Source organism: Cheilinus undulatus, linkage group 16 (assembly GCF_018320785.1).
Source record: "Cheilinus undulatus linkage group 16, ASM1832078v1, whole genome shotgun sequence".
NCBI lineage: Eukaryota > Metazoa > Chordata > Actinopteri > Labriformes > Labridae > Cheilinus > Cheilinus undulatus.
In genome coordinates, this window is record NC_054880.1 from 22,402,964 (window position 1) to 22,420,183 (window position 17,220).

The window sequence follows — 17,220 nt, forward strand, 5'->3', positions numbered from 1 at the left end:
TCAAGTTTCTTTATGTTATGAATAAAAAAATCTGCTAAAAAGAGTTATCTGGAGCTTTGGACTTAACAGAGATAACAAATTTATTTCTAGAGAAAATAACTCTGCAGCTTTGTTAAGCCCTGTTAAGATGATTCTTTTCTTCAGGTGACGACCAATTCAGGGACAAAATGTTTTGCCTGCCGTTCAGCTTCAGAGAGAGACAAGTGGATTGAAAATCTGCAACGAGCTGTCAAACCTAACAAGGTAGATATAATAGATTTTCTAACTGTGAATTAGAATGATGCAAATTATCAGACACCCTTTCATTACAAAATCCAGGGTGTAATGTTCGGAACCAACATAAATAAGGACTGTTATAATGCAGTAACAGGACTCCCCGTTTCGTTTTCAGGACAACAGCAGACGGGTCGACAATGTGCTCAAGCTGTGGATCATCGAAGCCCGAGACTTACCGGCGAAGAAGCGCTACTATTGTGAGCTGTGTCTGGATGACATGCTGTACGCACGTACCACCAGCAAACCTCGGACTGACACCGTCTTCTGGGGGGAGCATTTTGAGTTTAACAATTTGCCTACCATTCGTAGCCTTCGTTTGCACCTCTACAAAGAAACTGACAAAAAGAGACGCAAGGTAACGCTTTGTTTAGAGCTTTCTATTATGCTTCAAAATTTGACACTAAATGAATAAATGTCTCTTGATAATTTAGGAGAAAAGCACATATCTTGGCCTCGTCAGCATCCCCATCTCAAGCATCACAGGCCGGCAGTTTGTTGAACAGTGGTATCCGGTGATCCAGTCCAGTGTGTTGGCCAAAAGCGGTGGTGTTGGAAGTGCCAAAGTGATCAACGCCTCGCTGCGTGTCAAATCTCGCTACCAAACAATGAACATTCTCCCTATGGAGCTGTACAAGGAGTTTGCAGAGTACATTACCAACAACTACCGAACACTGTGTGCAGTTCTGGAGCCGCTACTCAGTGTGAAAAGCAAAGAGGAGGTGGCATTTGCTTTGGTACACATTCTGCAAAGCACAGGGAAGACAAAGGTAAACAAAAGGGTCAAATGTTACCTGAATCATGTAGTGTTCCTGTAAATCATCCCTGACCTGAAATGTAATCTCTTCTCAGGAGTTCCTCTCAGACATGGCGATGTGTGAGGTGGATCGATTTATGGACCGCGAGCATTTGATCTTTCGTGAGAACACGCTGGCTACAAAGGCTGTAGAAGAGTACCTCAAACTGATAGGTCACAGATACCTCAAAGATGCTATAGGTGAGGCCACTGTGCAGTCTTTACATCACTGTGTGAGCAATACTCAGCTGTCTGCATGAAAGCAGGACCAAAAGCTAAAAATAGATTGCATCATGTTTTTACAATCTGTGTCAGTGTTGGAAGAATTCAAGTGTTTTTTAATGTTCACATTGTTTGATCTACATTTGAGGTACACTTTTTCTGACAGCATATTAGAAACTGTGAATGTCACATCAGCAGACAGGATCTGTTTTATAAAAGCATCTCAGTCACAACAGTCAGCACTTTTTTGTCCTTTCATACAATACCTATGTAAATGACAGGGACTGTCACAATACCAGAATGTTTTACTTTGATATGGCAGTAGTGATATAAAGTGATAATACCTGTTACAAGCAATTACGTTGCAACAAAAACAGAAGTCCTAGGCATCCAATGTGGGGTCCTTTTAGTTTTCAAAAACTGCAGGCGAACTGTGATGCACTATCTTTCATTTTTGTAAGATAGTAAAATGTTTATTTAAAGTCCCCGTAAAGTGCTAAAAGGAAAACTATTGTATGATTTGCCACTGTCTTATGAACTACCAGGCCAAATTTCAGTCATTAAAAACATCTCTAAGTAGATAAAATTAAGCTTCAAAATCATGAAAATTAGTCAGTAATAAATGTGGGCATGTCGGTTGAATGTGCCAAAGCCATACCTATCACAATAAAACAATCACATTTATGTCAAGACAGGCAGACAGTTTAGAGCTAAAAATCAGTTGTGTATCTCTCTCCCGTTTATGAGTCGTCTTTGTTAGGAAATTGCTCCTAAAACACTCTATTTCCTGCAGTTGCTCTTCAATATAAAATAATTCAATGATTATTAGCATTAGAGACTTAAATTGTGACAGACTTGGCAGGAACAGAGCGTGTCTATCATCAAACACCTCAATTTTTACATAATAAATGTTAACAGACAGAAGCGTTTAAACTGTTTCTGCTTTGAGAGAGACAAAGCCACAGTCTGCTTCTTATAATCATCCAGGACTAAAGAAAAGTAAAATATGGATTTAAGCACACCTTCAGTAGGTAAGATATTTGTTCCTGCAGCCATGTTCAAGTGAAAAATACACAAGCACTCCAACAATTAGTCTGCCCCTGATCTTATGGTGACCAATGGCCAGAGCACAGCTGCCTGACTCTATGCCAGAGCAGAGACAGAAGTTGGGTTTCTGTCACAAAGCTCTCTGTTATGATGCTTGTAATGACCCATAGACCACCATGACTAATAGAGTTTGCAAAGTAACCTGACAATGAACAAAAAACAGTGTTTGGTTGTAATTTTTCAATCAAGGCAGTGAGGTCAGATAACAACAGACGGTATGAAGATAAGGTGCTCTCTGGTTTTATATTGTTATAGCGTTTGGGAAACAGGGTAATTCCCATTAGGGCCAGGTAATGTCATGGGGCACTATATATTTTCCCTGCCAAAAGAAAAATCGAAACAGAAGAGGTGGAAAGGTTTCTAACATTTTAAATCAGTAACAGATAGATCTCAGTGTTTTCACATGTTTATAGCAACCTTATCCTAACACGTCTGATGAGTTAAGACAAATTTTTGGGTTTACTTTTATAGGGACTTCAATGTTTTTATTTTTGATCATAAGAATAATTATTTTTTAGAATTAAAAGTTGTTTTGTTTCAAAACACTGGGTTTAAAAAAATATCAAAGTATCTCACATTTTTATGTTAGAAACAACAAAAGTTGGATGGCTGTTAAAATTGTTGTTAAAATTGTTTCTTCATTATTAGATTTTCCCCTTTTTCACATTCTTAATGCCCCTTATATTTGAGAGTTTTTCTTTTTTTAATTGTTATTTGATTTCCTCCAACAAGCAATGGTCATCAAATTGATCCTCACATTTTATGTCATCTGTGTGCAGACACTTGATAAAACATGGAGTTAGTCTGAATTATACCACCCATTGTTGCCATTTTAAGCTCAACAATAGTAGTTGCCAGATGATGTCACACAAACTAACCTTAGGTCAACCTAGCTGCAGGCAAAGATGTGGAGCTGAGCCTCCTCACTGGCAGCTACAACAATGGGCCAGTCAGATCATCAACTAATTATACATTACTGTTCGACTTCATGTACAAAAATGGATGAGTTACAAACTCTAGAAACTATTTTACCACAATGCCTGATTGACACGATTGGGACTGAAGTCATAGAAGAGAAATAACTGCCATTAGTGGGTACAAATGTCCATGTAGTTATCTTTTTATTATTGTCATACATTCTTAGAAACATTATAATTGATGTGGTTAAAAACTTGCAGGTGACTTTGTTCGAGCCTTATACGAGTCAGAGGAAAACTGTGAGGTGGATCCCATGCGAGTCCCACCTTCAGTCCTTGCTGACCATCAAGCCAACCTTCGAATGTGTTGTGAGCTGTTACTCTGCAAGATCATAAACTCTCTCTGGTATTTTTTTTTTTTAATCACTCATACTCAAACATATCAGAAACAGTATGCATGAAGTTATTCTGTATCTGTAACAATCTCAAAAAAATTAACATCACTATAAATTATTTAAATCAAAAAGAAATAGCCCTAAACCCATATGGTTTACCAAATGACCTTTGTATTAATATAACTATAATAAGATGTGATACATACTGAGCAGAAATGGTCCAGTAATTTTCTCTGTGCTATAGATTCTTGATCGTGCTTAAATTCATGACTGGCTTTGGATAAGCTGCTGTATCCTTATCTTGCTGCTCCTCTTGACAGAGTATAATACCATATTCTTGTTTCAGCATATTTCCTAGGGAGCTGAAGGAAGTTTTCGCCTCATGGAGGGCCAGATGTGCTGAACGTGGCAGAGAGGATCTTGCAGACAGCCTCATCAGCTCCTCCCTGTTTCTGCGCTTCATGTGCCCAGCCATCATGTCGCCATCCCTGTTCAACTTGATGCAGGAGTACCCCGCTGAACGCACATCTCGCACACTCACACTCATCGCAAAGGTGATGCAGAACCTGGCCAGCTTCAGCAAGTGAGTCTCTTCCATCCCCTGTCCTCTCACACCAGTGACAAGGTCATATTATTATAAAACTGAGCAGTGGGTCTTAGTTTAGAATTTTTTGATGTACTCAAAGGATGTCAAAATAAAATGAACTTGTACTACAATACATAGTATGATAATGGGTTTACAGTGCAGTTTTATCAGGAATTTTTACTTACAGTCATGGACGAAAGTATTGGCTCCCCTGGAAATTTTCCAGAAAATGCACCATTTCTCCCAGAAATTGTTGCAATTAAAAATGTTTTTGGTACACACATGTTTATTTTCTTTATGTGCATTGGAACAACACAAAAAAAACAGAGGGAACAAGAAAAGCACTCGGAGGGCGCAGACCTCCGCCATTAGCCTTATCTCCCAATAGTACAGAATCCTTTAAAAAATTCTTGGATCTAGATGGTGATCCGGATCACTCCCAAAATCCAATCAGTTCTTCCTTATGCCATTTCTTACATTTCCTGAAAATTTCATGAAAATCCGTCCTCAACTTTTTGAGTTATGTTGCTAACAAACTAACAAACAAACGAACAAACTCACTCAATCACATAACATCCTTGGCGGAGGTAAAAAGTCAAAGTTGACATAATTTTACACAAAACTCAAAAAATGGGCCGGACAAAATTATTGGCACCCTTTTAAAACTGTAGGTAAATCATTTTATTTCAAGCGTGTGATGCTCATTTAAACTCACCTGTGGCAGTAACAGGTGCTGGCAATATAGAAATCACACCTGAAGCCAATTAGAATGTATAAAAGTTGACTCAACCTTCATGTTGTGTGCCTGTGTGTTACACTAAGCATGGAGAAAAGAAAGAAGAGCAGAGAATTGTCTGAGGACTTAAGAAGCAAAATTGTGGAAAAATATCAACAAGCTCAAGGTTACAAGACCATCTCCAGAGATCTTGAAATTCCTTTGTCCACTGTGCGTAATATAATCAAGAAGTTTATAACCCATGGAACTGTGGCTAATCTCCCTGGACGTGGACAGAAGAGAAAAAATGACAAAAGAATGCAACACAGGATAGTTAGAATGGTGGATAAACATCCTTAGTCAACTTCCACACAAATTCAGGCTGTCCTACAGACTCAGGGTGCAAAAGTGTCAGCTCGGACTGCTAGTCATCATCTGAATGAGATGAAGCGCTATGGCAGGAGACCAAGGAGAGCTCCACTGCTGACAAAGAGACATAAAAAAAGCCAGACTGGAGTTTGCAAAAATGTACCTGAGTAAGGCTCAATTCTTCTGGGAGAACATTTTGAGGACAGATGAGACTAAGGTCGAGATTTTTGGAAAAGCATGTCATTCTACTGTTTACTGTTTCATTCTACTGTTTACTGTTTCATTCTACTGTTTACTGTTTCATTCTACTGTGCTTTATCCATTTCTGCTCGCTTACACTGCATAACGGCGCCACTTCCTGATCTGGCAAACTACGGGATGAGTCGAGGGTCACACAGAACGCGCATGCGTTAATCGTGCAACAAAAAAATTAGTGTCTTTAAAAGTAGTTTGAGTTAACGCGATATTAATGCGTTAACTTTGACAGCCCTTGTAAAATTATGTTAATTTTGGCTTTTTTTTCTTCTGCTTTTGTGTTGTTCCAATGCAAATAAAGGAAATAAACATGTGTATACCAAAAACATTTGTTATTGTAACAACTTCTGGGAAAAATGGTGTATTTTCTGGAAAAATTCCAGGGGTGCCAATACTTTCGTCCATGACTGTATGAGGACCATGATTGAGAAACGAGCAACTATACCTGACCTCATCTGGTATCTTGGATTAAAAGTGTTCTAAATTCAACTTAAACTAAACTTTCCTGAAGCTATCTTCTGAAACAACTGTATTATCTATTGTGTTGGTAATATTGTTTTCACTCAAGGTCCCAACAGTCTCATTGTTGTGTCATAGCAGCACAGAAAATTGTCACAGTAACAAGAAGTACTACAATAAACAACATAACTTCTGAAATCAAAGTCTAACAGTAATATGATGAGTGATTTTTATGAACACAGTTATCTTCCGTGACTAATGATTAGATGGAAATGTTGAATCCAGCAGCTACATCGGCATCACAGCCAAGTCCATGAGGCCAAAACTAAAACAAGGTCATGAAATTGTGGATGTAACTCAAACTGTAAACTACCCACTCAGCTATGACTAACTTGAAGACTGTCAAAATTATTTAAACCTGGAAATAGCTGACCAGCTTTCCTGTTGAACAGGTAAAATCACATTTTGTCTGGTAAAAAAAAACAAAAACAAAATATGACTTAAAGTGGACATATCATTTTCTACCATGAAAAGAAAGTAGGGAGAACTGTTAAAAATACTCATATTTATTAACTTCATATATGATACACGTTAACTTGAACATTAGTTACTCTCACCTTTATAATACACTGTGCCTTTTGTTTTCTTCTTCTACCATCTCTCTCAGATTTGGACCAAAGGAAGAGTACATGTATTTCATGAATGAGTTTCTGGAGATGGAGTGGGGCTCAATGCAGCAGTTTCTCTATGAGATTTCCAATATGGACACCGGAGGAAACGCTGGAGGGTTTGAGGGCTACATCGACCTTGGCAGAGAGCTGTCGATGCTGCACAGCTTACTGTGGGAGGTCATGGGCCAGCTTAGTAAGGTAGATAGAAAAGTCTTTAATTTCTTTTTCTGACTGAAGGGTGTAGAGACTTGGAATATGAGTTTCTATCGTTTTCTATCAGAAAGTCAAAGTATTAATATTATCTGAACTCTATGAAAACTTTGTTGGAATTAATATGTTAATATTTAACTCCAGCTCTTGTAGCGTGAGCTCATTAAAACTGTGCTGTTGTAGTATTATAATGAAAGTCGTGAATATTGCATGCTTTGCTTCAAATGTGATGTAACCCTTCTTTTACCTCATTGGTAAAAGATGGTTTACATCATGTGCATTTAAATAGCCGTGTTCAGAGTTTTATTAGGAACATCTTCAGTGCTCTCTGAATGAATTTGTAAATCATACTGTACATAGCTTGAGGTTTATAATGCCTGAGGCATGGATCATTTACTGCTGAGCCCTGAGGAAACAGTGTGATTTGAAAAATGCACTGTAATGATTTGTTGTAGAAGTGTTGGTCCATTTTCCTCTCTTCAAACTTTACCTCTGTTATTTGAAGAATTAGAATATGGTAGCATGGTTCTCAATCAAAAAGCAGTGCTGGAGAAAAATAGATTAGCTTAATCATAATGGTTATTTGGGAAAGGGGCAGTGCATATTAACAGAGTACCAGTACAATACCAGGCAATGAAAATACTGTATATCAGATAATAGCCAACAGCTTATTACCATCCATTGTCCTTGGGAGATGTTACTTTAAAACTTTAACAAAACATGTTCAGAGAGGAAAAGTGTGTATCTCAAAGACACAATCATTTAATTGTATTAATACATATATACATATGAGCATTACACATACACACATCAAGTAATATGTCATGGAAATCTTACAGTAGCAATGTAGCGTACAGTGCACATGCTGTCTAAACAAGCATCATCTACAATGCTGTTAAGTAGATGTGCAAGTCTGGCTTTAATTGTTCTTTGAACTCCGCTTTTAAGGGGCTGTAGTTGGGAGATCCTTTGCTGTGTAGTACATTGAAATCACCTCTAGAAGTAGCCTGGGCCATAAAGAATACCCACACAGCCTCACAAGACGGGGGACCCTGCTGTCCAAAAGGCCCTTCCCTGGCCTGTCAGGGTTTTTTTTAAGGCTATATAGGCTTTATGCCTGTGCAGTAGGCCTGTGGGGTCCATGTCATTTATTTTCATTTATAAAATTATAAATACAGAAGAGGGGAAAATTAAAAGCCCCCTTTTGAAAATTTCAGTTATTCCCAAGTATTTCCCAAGTGCTGTTAAAACGAGGCAAGGGATTTTTAACAAAGCTTCCCCAAATATCCTAGTTTTATTTTGGATGCTTAAATTATTTTACTCAGAAATACCTCTAGAAGACCAGAACGGATGCTACTGTCTAGCCTGGATAAAGCCCTGACTTGAAAAAATCTGTGGGGTGAACTAAAGACCAAGGTCCATGTAAGAAGACCATCAAATCTGGAGGAGCTTGAGAGATAGACCAAAAGAGAAAGGTTGGGATTCACCAGGACATGTGTGAGACTAAACAAAACTATAACAAACAACTGCAGACTGAAATTGAGCAAAAAGGATACACAACTGACTAATAGCATCATGGGGGCTACTAATTCTGACCCTGGTAGTTTTTGTTTTTTGTGAAATAGTTTTGTTTCCATGTGCAAAGTAAAATAATGAAAGTATCCAAAATAAACCTAGCATGTTTGGAAAAGCTGTATTAAAAAATTCCTTGCTTTGTTGAAAAGCACTTGGGAAATACTTGGTAGAAGGAGACATTTTCAGGGAGTGGAATTTTTGTCCTCACATGAATCAGCTACCTTTAAACTGTTCTTATCATAACTTCTATGAGCTACGGGGCAGCAGCTCTTGTGTTTACGTTATGGGACGAGATACTGAAAGAGGAGGAGCTTCCATTTTTATGGGGCTGCTAGGCCATGTAGATCTTCATAAACAAGAACGTTTTTAAAGATCTTGTAATTTTCAGATTATATCTATCTAGTGTAACAATAATGGGAGGCTAGAGTTTTTGCCGAAGATGTTCATGGATTTCTTGCACAGTGATTCTTTTGGTTTGGGACTGATAACACACGTGAGTGACCAGCTTGTTAAATAGTGGGTTAATTGTTAGTCATTGCTGAAAAAATATCTGTGTTTAAGAACATCATAGCTGCATTTTCTGTCAGGTTATTTCTCATTTCCTCCTAGTAATGAAGATTGAATTGAAGGTGACACCTTTGTCGTATGGTTTTTATAAGTTAATGTGTGGAGTCTAGGATGATCCTCTCTATATCCTCACTGTTGAAGAGCATGTTCGAGTGGGTTGAAACCTGAGGAAAGACTGATTATTAATCCAGATCCAAGCTTCCCTTTACACAAATGTGTAGTTTAAACATGTAGAAAACTTTTTTTTCCTTGCTTTTTTGAATAACTCACTGACAAAAAGGTGCTGAAAATGTCTGATTTGAATAACTGGACTTTATGCTATCTCTTCCTTTTTACTCCATGTAAAATAATTAGCTGTATCTTCTTTATTCAGACTGGTGAATAAAACTGAAAGGTGAAACTTATTAAAAGATAATGAAAAATACTCTAAATTAGTGTCATCATGCTGACATTCGTTCTTCTTAATAAGGTCAGCTGTAATGCCTATCCATCAGACTGGATCAGATCAGCTATTATTATTACCATAATAATCACAATATGAGATGATATTTATGATCATAGACCATCACAGTCTATTTGTTCAATAATTACCTTGAACTTGAGAGAGTCACATTTTGTCTATGATTCATTATTCACTACGTCACTTTGTGAAGTCTGCAAGAACAAAGTGATGACTTTGAGCTGAGTAGGTCATGACACACAAGATGATCAGTTACATTTCCTACTTGAGCTCCTGTTTTGATTGTGCCAAAGTTATCTGGGCCACAGTGACATTATTATTAAAATGACAAGGTGGGATAGCTTTGGATTCTCTGATAATTTGAAATCTTTCCATGTTGTAGGATGCTATCCTGAAGCTTGGACCCCTTCCACGGCTGCTGAATGACATCAGCGTCGCCCTGAGAAACCCGCAACTTCACATGCCTGCAAATCACCAGCCTGAGCGACCAAAGGACCGTCTCTTCTCACGACCTTCTTTCAATCGCCTCAAGTCCTCTGACTTCCAAAGCCTTATGATGCGGGACTTAAACAGGTACATGCTTTTCTTAACTGTATATTTTTATTTCCTCATCCACACAACATTTAACATTTTTTCATTCCTGCTTTGTGAATCTTCTGCTTCACTTGTGCACTAAAATGATATAATTTAAGCTCAAGCTCACATGGTGACACATAAAAACATCAAGAACAGCAGATGTGAAACAAAGCTCTGGTGTATTCCTAGAAGCCCTTAATGCTAATGCTAATGCACCTCTTCAGGCTTTTAAGGTATTTTATCAATCAGTAATTCCCAGTACCATCTGCTCTAAGACACCATCACCTTAATCCCCTTCCTCTGTGTTTTAATTCATTCCCCTCTAAGCTATTGTCAAGTGACAGGGGATGCTCTCATTTCAGCCTAATAGTCTAAATCAGAACTCTTTAAGGAAGACAAAAACAGAGGAATTATCAGAGGACTCCACTGCTGCTATTTGTGTCCCTGCTTCCAAACATGGGTCTATTTTGAACAGAATCTGCAGCAGTAAATGTGTTTTCTAAAGAGAACGGCATGTAAAAAAGGTGTTGGACATAAAATGTCTGAAAAATCTTTTGAAACAGTCAATGATTCAAACCAAAAACACAGCCATCTTTACTCATAGCTCAAAGCACAGATGTATCAGACCAGGAGTGACTACAGGAGAGAGTCAGGCCTTCTCGAGCAGATTCTCCTCTCATTTCATCATGCAACAATTACATAATAAAGCCTTTGTAGACCTTGAATGAAATCTCAAAGGCAGGTGCAATGGATCAAAAACTTTGCAGCTGCGAGTAACGACTGACAGTCTGGAGAATTCTCTATCTTCTTCACTAGCTTCATAATAGAGTGAGGGAAAGGAATCTAAAGAAAGTTACTTTCAGATTTATGTCAGTAATTGTTTATGGATATGCTTACATTCCAGACGGATCTACTGTAAAATATTTTAACCCTTGAAATGTCTACAAAACTACAATTTCCAATTTCCTCTCTGGCTAATGGTATTAAGGTAAAATACTGAAAACAGTAGAAAGGACATGGATGTCTTGGTTGCTCTACAAGGAAATGTTGGAATACTCTTATAGGCCGAAAGAAAATAGGGAACTAAAAATAAAAAGAAACTCTTTTTATCTCACTGACTTTTCTCTGTTTTTTGTTTTTGTTGTTTGTCTAGCTGAATTTTTTTGTTGGATGCATTAATGTCACATATCATGCAGTTAAAATCAATGCTTGGGTCAAACTGCTCCCTACAGGCTAAATGGAATCCACATGATCTGGTTTCTTTGTGTTGTTCCTTATCAACCTGCCTCCTCCAAAGACATTTTTTTTCAAACCCAGCATCCCATCAATCATTAAAAATGTGGTCATGAGTTGGAAGACAGATCAGTTCTAAAGACTGCATTGTTGCTCTCTACAGTCAAGATAAAAAATAATAGATTTCCACATTTGATCTCTATGTGGAAATTATTATTCCTTTTGTACTATTCTGTTGTATCATGTGTGCCATTCTTTAAAAGCCTAACCAGAGACAAGGACTGGAATTTTGACAATAAATGCAGTACTTTATTTTTAGAATTTCCAGTGAACAAAATAGGTAAACAAATTCTCTCATTAGTTCTACATTTCAAAGGTCTACTCTCCAAGCTACACAAGGAAAATCATCGATGTTGTGACATGCTGAGGTGTGCTTGAATTTATAGCACTGCAAATTTTTCACAAGGTTTTACTGCTTTTAAAGTCAATACAAAGACTCGACTGGGTCACCCAACACTTTTTTTCATTGGGGAATGCAAATGACGCAAGGAAACCTGTGTGATTTGTGAAAGAAATAATGCCTTATATGGGGTCATTAGCAAAAAAGGTAAGAATAACTGTCCTAAAGGTTTAAGGCATTGCACATTCAACTCCAGTGTACCCAGGCGGGTTTGGTCAGGGTCCTTTGAAGCATTTTGTTTCAGCTGCCAGCTGAGAGGAGGATCAGGAGAGCCACATCCACTAAGCCACATCTATTTCCTGAGAGGGGCGGAGTTAGACAGCTCATTAACATTTAAAGACACAGAAACAGCTCGATCTGAGCAGGGCTGAAACAGAGGGATTTTTAGACATGCAAAAATCCAATACTGGAGTGATTTTCGGCAACAAAGTTCACAGGCATGTTTTGGGGACCTCTGAGACCAATATAAACTTGTCCTAAAGGGTTAAAATATGTGACTTTATTTCCTTTTTTGTTAACTGTTTTAACCTTTTATTTTCATAAAAGTCCTTCAGGGTACAGGTGTTGCAAACCAGCATGGGATGGCTGTTCTCAGTTTGTCTATGTAAAGTGTATCTGTTCCTAAAAAAGAAACCATAAATGAATGATTAAATATCTATACAACAGTGGTTTGTAACATGTCTCTTTGTTCTGTATCTGAAGTTCAATAGACATCTCTCGCCTCCCGTCCCCCACCACTGGAGTCTCTGCTGTCGAGTCTCTCTCATCTAACCTGAACATGAGGCGTCAAATAGAACGAGACCTGCGCTCATCCAGAGAAGTGTTTTATGTTACCCGCCCGCCGCTGGCTCGATCTAGTCCAGCCTACTGCACAAGCAGCTCTGACATCACTGAACCTGATCCAAAGGTACGTAGTAAAAGAATTATGTTACTCTTCTGTTTGCTGTTAAAAGTCTTAATTTTGTTTAATCAGAAAATAGATTTTTTCTTTAAATAAATTGCTTATGTGTTCAGAGAGAAATACAAACTGCAACTGTAATATACTGTAGCTGTGTTAAGTCTCTCTGAGTGAGTACTAGATACAATTTTTGTGAAAGTTATAATGTTATTTGATTTGTTCACTGGGCCATACAAGACTCTGGGCCATTATATCTTCTAATTAACTGGTTATATTTATATGAACAATATGTAACTTTTCACCTTATCTAATCTAAGAGGGACCTGATATAGAGAAACAATAATTTATCAGCAAGAAAAGCATCCATCCGTTTCACATAGACATTCAACAGAGCATCATCTGCTAATGGCACGGTATTACTTTGGCAGTAGGCCATGGTTCTTTTGCGAGGAGCATACAACTTTGCAGCACTAGTTCACACACCAGACTTCAGTTAAAAGAAAGCCAGGAAGCCTGTCGCTGGGCTGTTTGATACAATGGCTGAGACTAAGAGATGGCAGAGGACAAATCAAGAGAGAAAAAGAGAGTGACCAAACAAGAAGCACGACAGAAAAGCATTTAATTGCCTAGTTTGCATCTCTGCAGATATAATTCACAGCAGACTGTGACATGTATGTACCGTTATCATTGCTGTCTCATGTTTAGAAGCTTTGATGGGAACAGAAAGTCATCCAACATGAGTCATGTCTCAGGCTTTCATATGAATAAATCTATGCATCTCACACTAAAACATTATCTCTTTCCTTGTCAGTCATCAGGTTAGCTTTTTAAGTTTGAAACCTTTCAAACTTTGCCTTAGCATAGCCAGCATTAATGCATTAATTTTAATGCGATTAAAGTCCATAATTAGTGTGTTTATTTTTTAATTGCATGTTCTGTTATCCCTTTCAGTACACTTTGGTTAAGCCACTGCAGTGTCTCCCTGCAGCCACAGTGATAAAAAATAATTTCACCACTGCTCCTCAATGTCTCATTTTACTTAAAAAAAAAAGCTCACAGGCAGCTCAGCAGGCAAGTCAAAAGTCATCTGCACCTTGTGTTACCAAACATTTAACTTTTTTTCTGTTCCCTTATTTCCTTCCAATCCATAACAAGTTCCTTTTCCTTGGTTAAGTTCATTCAGCATCCCTTGATCTACCCCAAGTTCAAAATTTTCTTTTAAAACAGAAGCAGGTCGGAATCCAAACAGGAGGTCAAATACCCTCAGTTGAAGACGATAACAAAAACCCCAAATGAAACCAAAACAATTTTTAATGCAAAATATTAGGACTATAAATGTGACAAAAATTAGAAAAATCCTGATAAAAAGATAATGAGATTGATTGTGGTTAGAAAGTTGATCATTTGAAAACACTTTTACAAACATCTCAATAAGCATACAATAAATCATCCTCACCCCAGTGTTTAGCCGCATCTTATGGACATCATTGAAACAGTTGAACATATACAGATATATCTATAGATATAGATATAGATATACGTAGATATAGATATACATATACTCCACATACAAAAAGTTTTCAAAACACAGGCTGTAGACGCTAGCAGAGCCACATTTGTGCTAAATCCACTAATTTTACTAACTCTTGTCAGCCAGCATGGTTCTTTGGCTTTCACACTGTCTCTGCCTCCTTCATCACACACTGTCAAAAAAAGTGTATTATTTATGAGATATGGGCGTAACAACTTCATGCATATTTTACAACAGTGCAGCTGTACTCTTGACACTTCTGATGGGTACCAAACCAAATTCTTTCATATTGTTGTTTTGAACATCACGAAGTCCGTGTTACTCAATTCCTGTTGTGTTCGTGCAACAAAAATAAAAAAATAATAATTCTAAGTTTAATAATGCTGGTGTCTGGCCAAAGCCTTCTATCTCCAAAATGACCCCTTTTCAGGGAATGAAAAAAACCTGCTGTATTTTTCAAATAATAAAACACTCAATGGTAGTAGTCAGCATATTTTGACACCTTTAGAATTTTTTAAAACCAACCAACAGATGTAAATGGTGACCATAAGCACTGATTTCTGGAAAAAAAACAAAAAAAAACGGTATCATAAAAAACGGAGATACAAGATTTTGGCCTGACGCTAGCGATATCTAGTTAAACAAGAAATGTCAGGGAAAGTTAGATATAGCATGACTTAAAAAGAATACAATGAAAAAATCAAATACATTTATCTATTTATTTTTTTATATTATTTAAAGATGTGTGTGACTGATTCTTTTTTAATTACTAAGTAAAATAAAATAATAGTTAAGGATTACTGTATGCATGAATTTGGCACCCTTGAGGCTTTGATATAAACAGATGTGAAAGATTAATCACTTCAGTTAAATTTAAAACGTGCACATTTTGTGAGCTTTTAGAAGAAAAACGTTTATTTATATTTTCTTGGCATTATTATTATTTGAGGAAATTGTGAAAAGTCAGTCCTTGGAATCAAAATCTATCATAATTATTGTTTCTGTTTGGTTTAGGTCCACAGCGTGAATAAAAGCGTGTCCATGATGGACCTCCAGGACTCTCGGATGAACAGCATTTCCAACCTGAACTCTGTGGGCGACATGCTTACTTCCTCTCAGGCCTCTATCGCCGGCTTGGGCCACAGCTTTGGAAACCTCTGCGGCCCTCTGCGGCACTTGCCAGCAGGCTCAGCTGGCTCCGGTTTGAGGCTTAGCCAGATGGGCCACATAGGGGGTCCTACAGAATCCATCTCCCAACAGCAGCAGCAGGCGGCGGCAGCCATGAACTTCCCACTGTCTTTCCAAAACCCACTGTTCCATCTGGCTGCCCAGAACTCCCCAGCCCAGTCTCAGCAACATCCCCCTCCTCTCCTCTTGGCCCCTGAGCCCGAGAACGGCCACCATGACTACCAGCCGGCTTTTGGCAACAGCGCCTTTTCACGCAGTGAGGACTTGTCTGCCCTGCGGTCACAGAGCAGTCTGGTGCAGCCCAGCATCGTTCACTCACACAGCTACAGCGATGATTTCACCCGGCAGAATCAGAACAACGACTTTGCCTGGCACCAGCTGTCTCTGCAGGTGCAGGTAGGAAGCTCTCACTCACCAGCACATTCTGAAATACCAGAGACAGAGTCATGCAACAAAGAAGATTTACCATTTGCTCTGGCACTATTGAAGTAATCTATACTCATAATTATCTATTATTATGATATTTATGGGTGCATCTTTCTACTTGGGAATCAGCAGTTAGTGTAGTTTAATGTCACTTTACAGAACCTAAATGTCTATCAGCTACACAGTCTCTGTGCTGGACTGGTTTTACAGAACACCCCATCCCACATAGCATTACCTTTTATTTCTAGATTGCACAGAGGCTAACATAACAGTGCATGTTTCCTCATGAAAGTGGATGCTGGTTGGTGATTTTGCTTCAGTTGCTGTCATCAAAGAAGAGGAGCTAAAGCAGAAAGCGCTCTCTGCTGGTTAATATAAAAGACCATTGAAATATACATTTTGTCAAAACAAATCAAATATATGGTCTTTGATTATATTCTGAAGTATCATTACATCCTCAGTATGATCACCAATTCTATTCTGCTGAGTTTTCTGAAAAGACCTGCATTGATTTTTTTCCCCCTTTTTTTTACATTTCAGGTAAAACTGACTAGCATGCTTCTGAGTGCTGTCATGTATTCTTGGGGTGATGTTAACACTTTCACTGAGCATTCAAAAAATGTCTGTCTTAATCACTGGATTCACATTCACTACCTGCAGGCTCTTGATGCTTGACACCATTCAGACTGATTGTCAGGGATCCGAGCGAAGCCTCCAACCCAGAGAAATTTGGAAGTGTTTACAAAATGTTTCTTTTCTGATTAGCAGAATATGGAAATCTATGGGATGCTTGATGTGCTGCAGAGCAGCTGATGTGAGATTATTCAGTGGACTGTGTAGGGTTTTTGACATCAATCATGCTGTGTGTCCTCGTTCCATCAGAGCTGAAAACTGTCTGTCAGTCATCAATCATCACATTATGCAGCCTGTAAAGAAAGCATGCTTACATCTCCTGGACTTGAATGTTAATCAGATTCTGAACTGAGAACCAAATTACTTTAGATAAAGTATGTTCCATACACAACAGCTTTAAAGTTACATTATAAACTTTAATTAAACTGTCAGCTGTTTGATGAAGTTCAGTCTTATTCTTGTAGTTTTAACAACAGTTTTTAATGAGATGCTGGCCAGGCTTTGACCTGATGGTACATTCTGAGGCTGCAGATCTTTCACACTGATCCCATTATTGTCCTTGTAAAAGTTAGGTGTTCATTAAGCAGTCATGTTGAGCTATTTCTGTCCTGCTGCGTGGGCTTTAGTGGAACAAACATCACAAGTCCCTCTATTGCTTATATCATTGAAATTCTTTTTTTTCTCATTCATCTACACAC

General features: G+C 38.1%; 1 protein-coding gene across 6 annotated transcripts in view; it reads left to right on the forward strand.

Moving 5' to 3' along the window:
• The window catches only part of LOC121524027 (ras/Rap GTPase-activating protein SynGAP-like), a 76,030-nt gene that overhangs the window by 39,497 nt on the left and 19,313 nt on the right, over positions 1 to 17,220 (forward strand). For 5 of the 6 annotated variants that reach the window (XM_041809199.1, XM_041809198.1, XM_041809197.1 and 2 more), the window contains 10 exons: positions 145 to 243; positions 371 to 631; positions 708 to 1,043; positions 1,126 to 1,270; positions 3,577 to 3,721; positions 4,057 to 4,293; positions 6,762 to 6,963; positions 9,960 to 10,150; positions 12,549 to 12,753; positions 15,290 to 15,859. In XM_041809199.1, coding sequence (XP_041665133.1) covers positions 145 to 243; positions 371 to 631; positions 708 to 1,043; positions 1,126 to 1,270; positions 3,577 to 3,721; positions 4,057 to 4,293; positions 6,762 to 6,963; positions 9,960 to 10,150; positions 12,549 to 12,753; positions 15,290 to 15,859 — 2,391 coding nt within the window. The remainder of the gene's footprint in view (positions 1 to 144; positions 244 to 370; positions 632 to 707; positions 1,044 to 1,125; positions 1,271 to 3,576; positions 3,722 to 4,056; positions 4,294 to 6,761; positions 6,964 to 9,959; positions 10,151 to 12,548; positions 12,754 to 15,289; positions 15,860 to 17,220) is intronic. The other variant, XM_041809194.1, reaches the window with a different exon arrangement.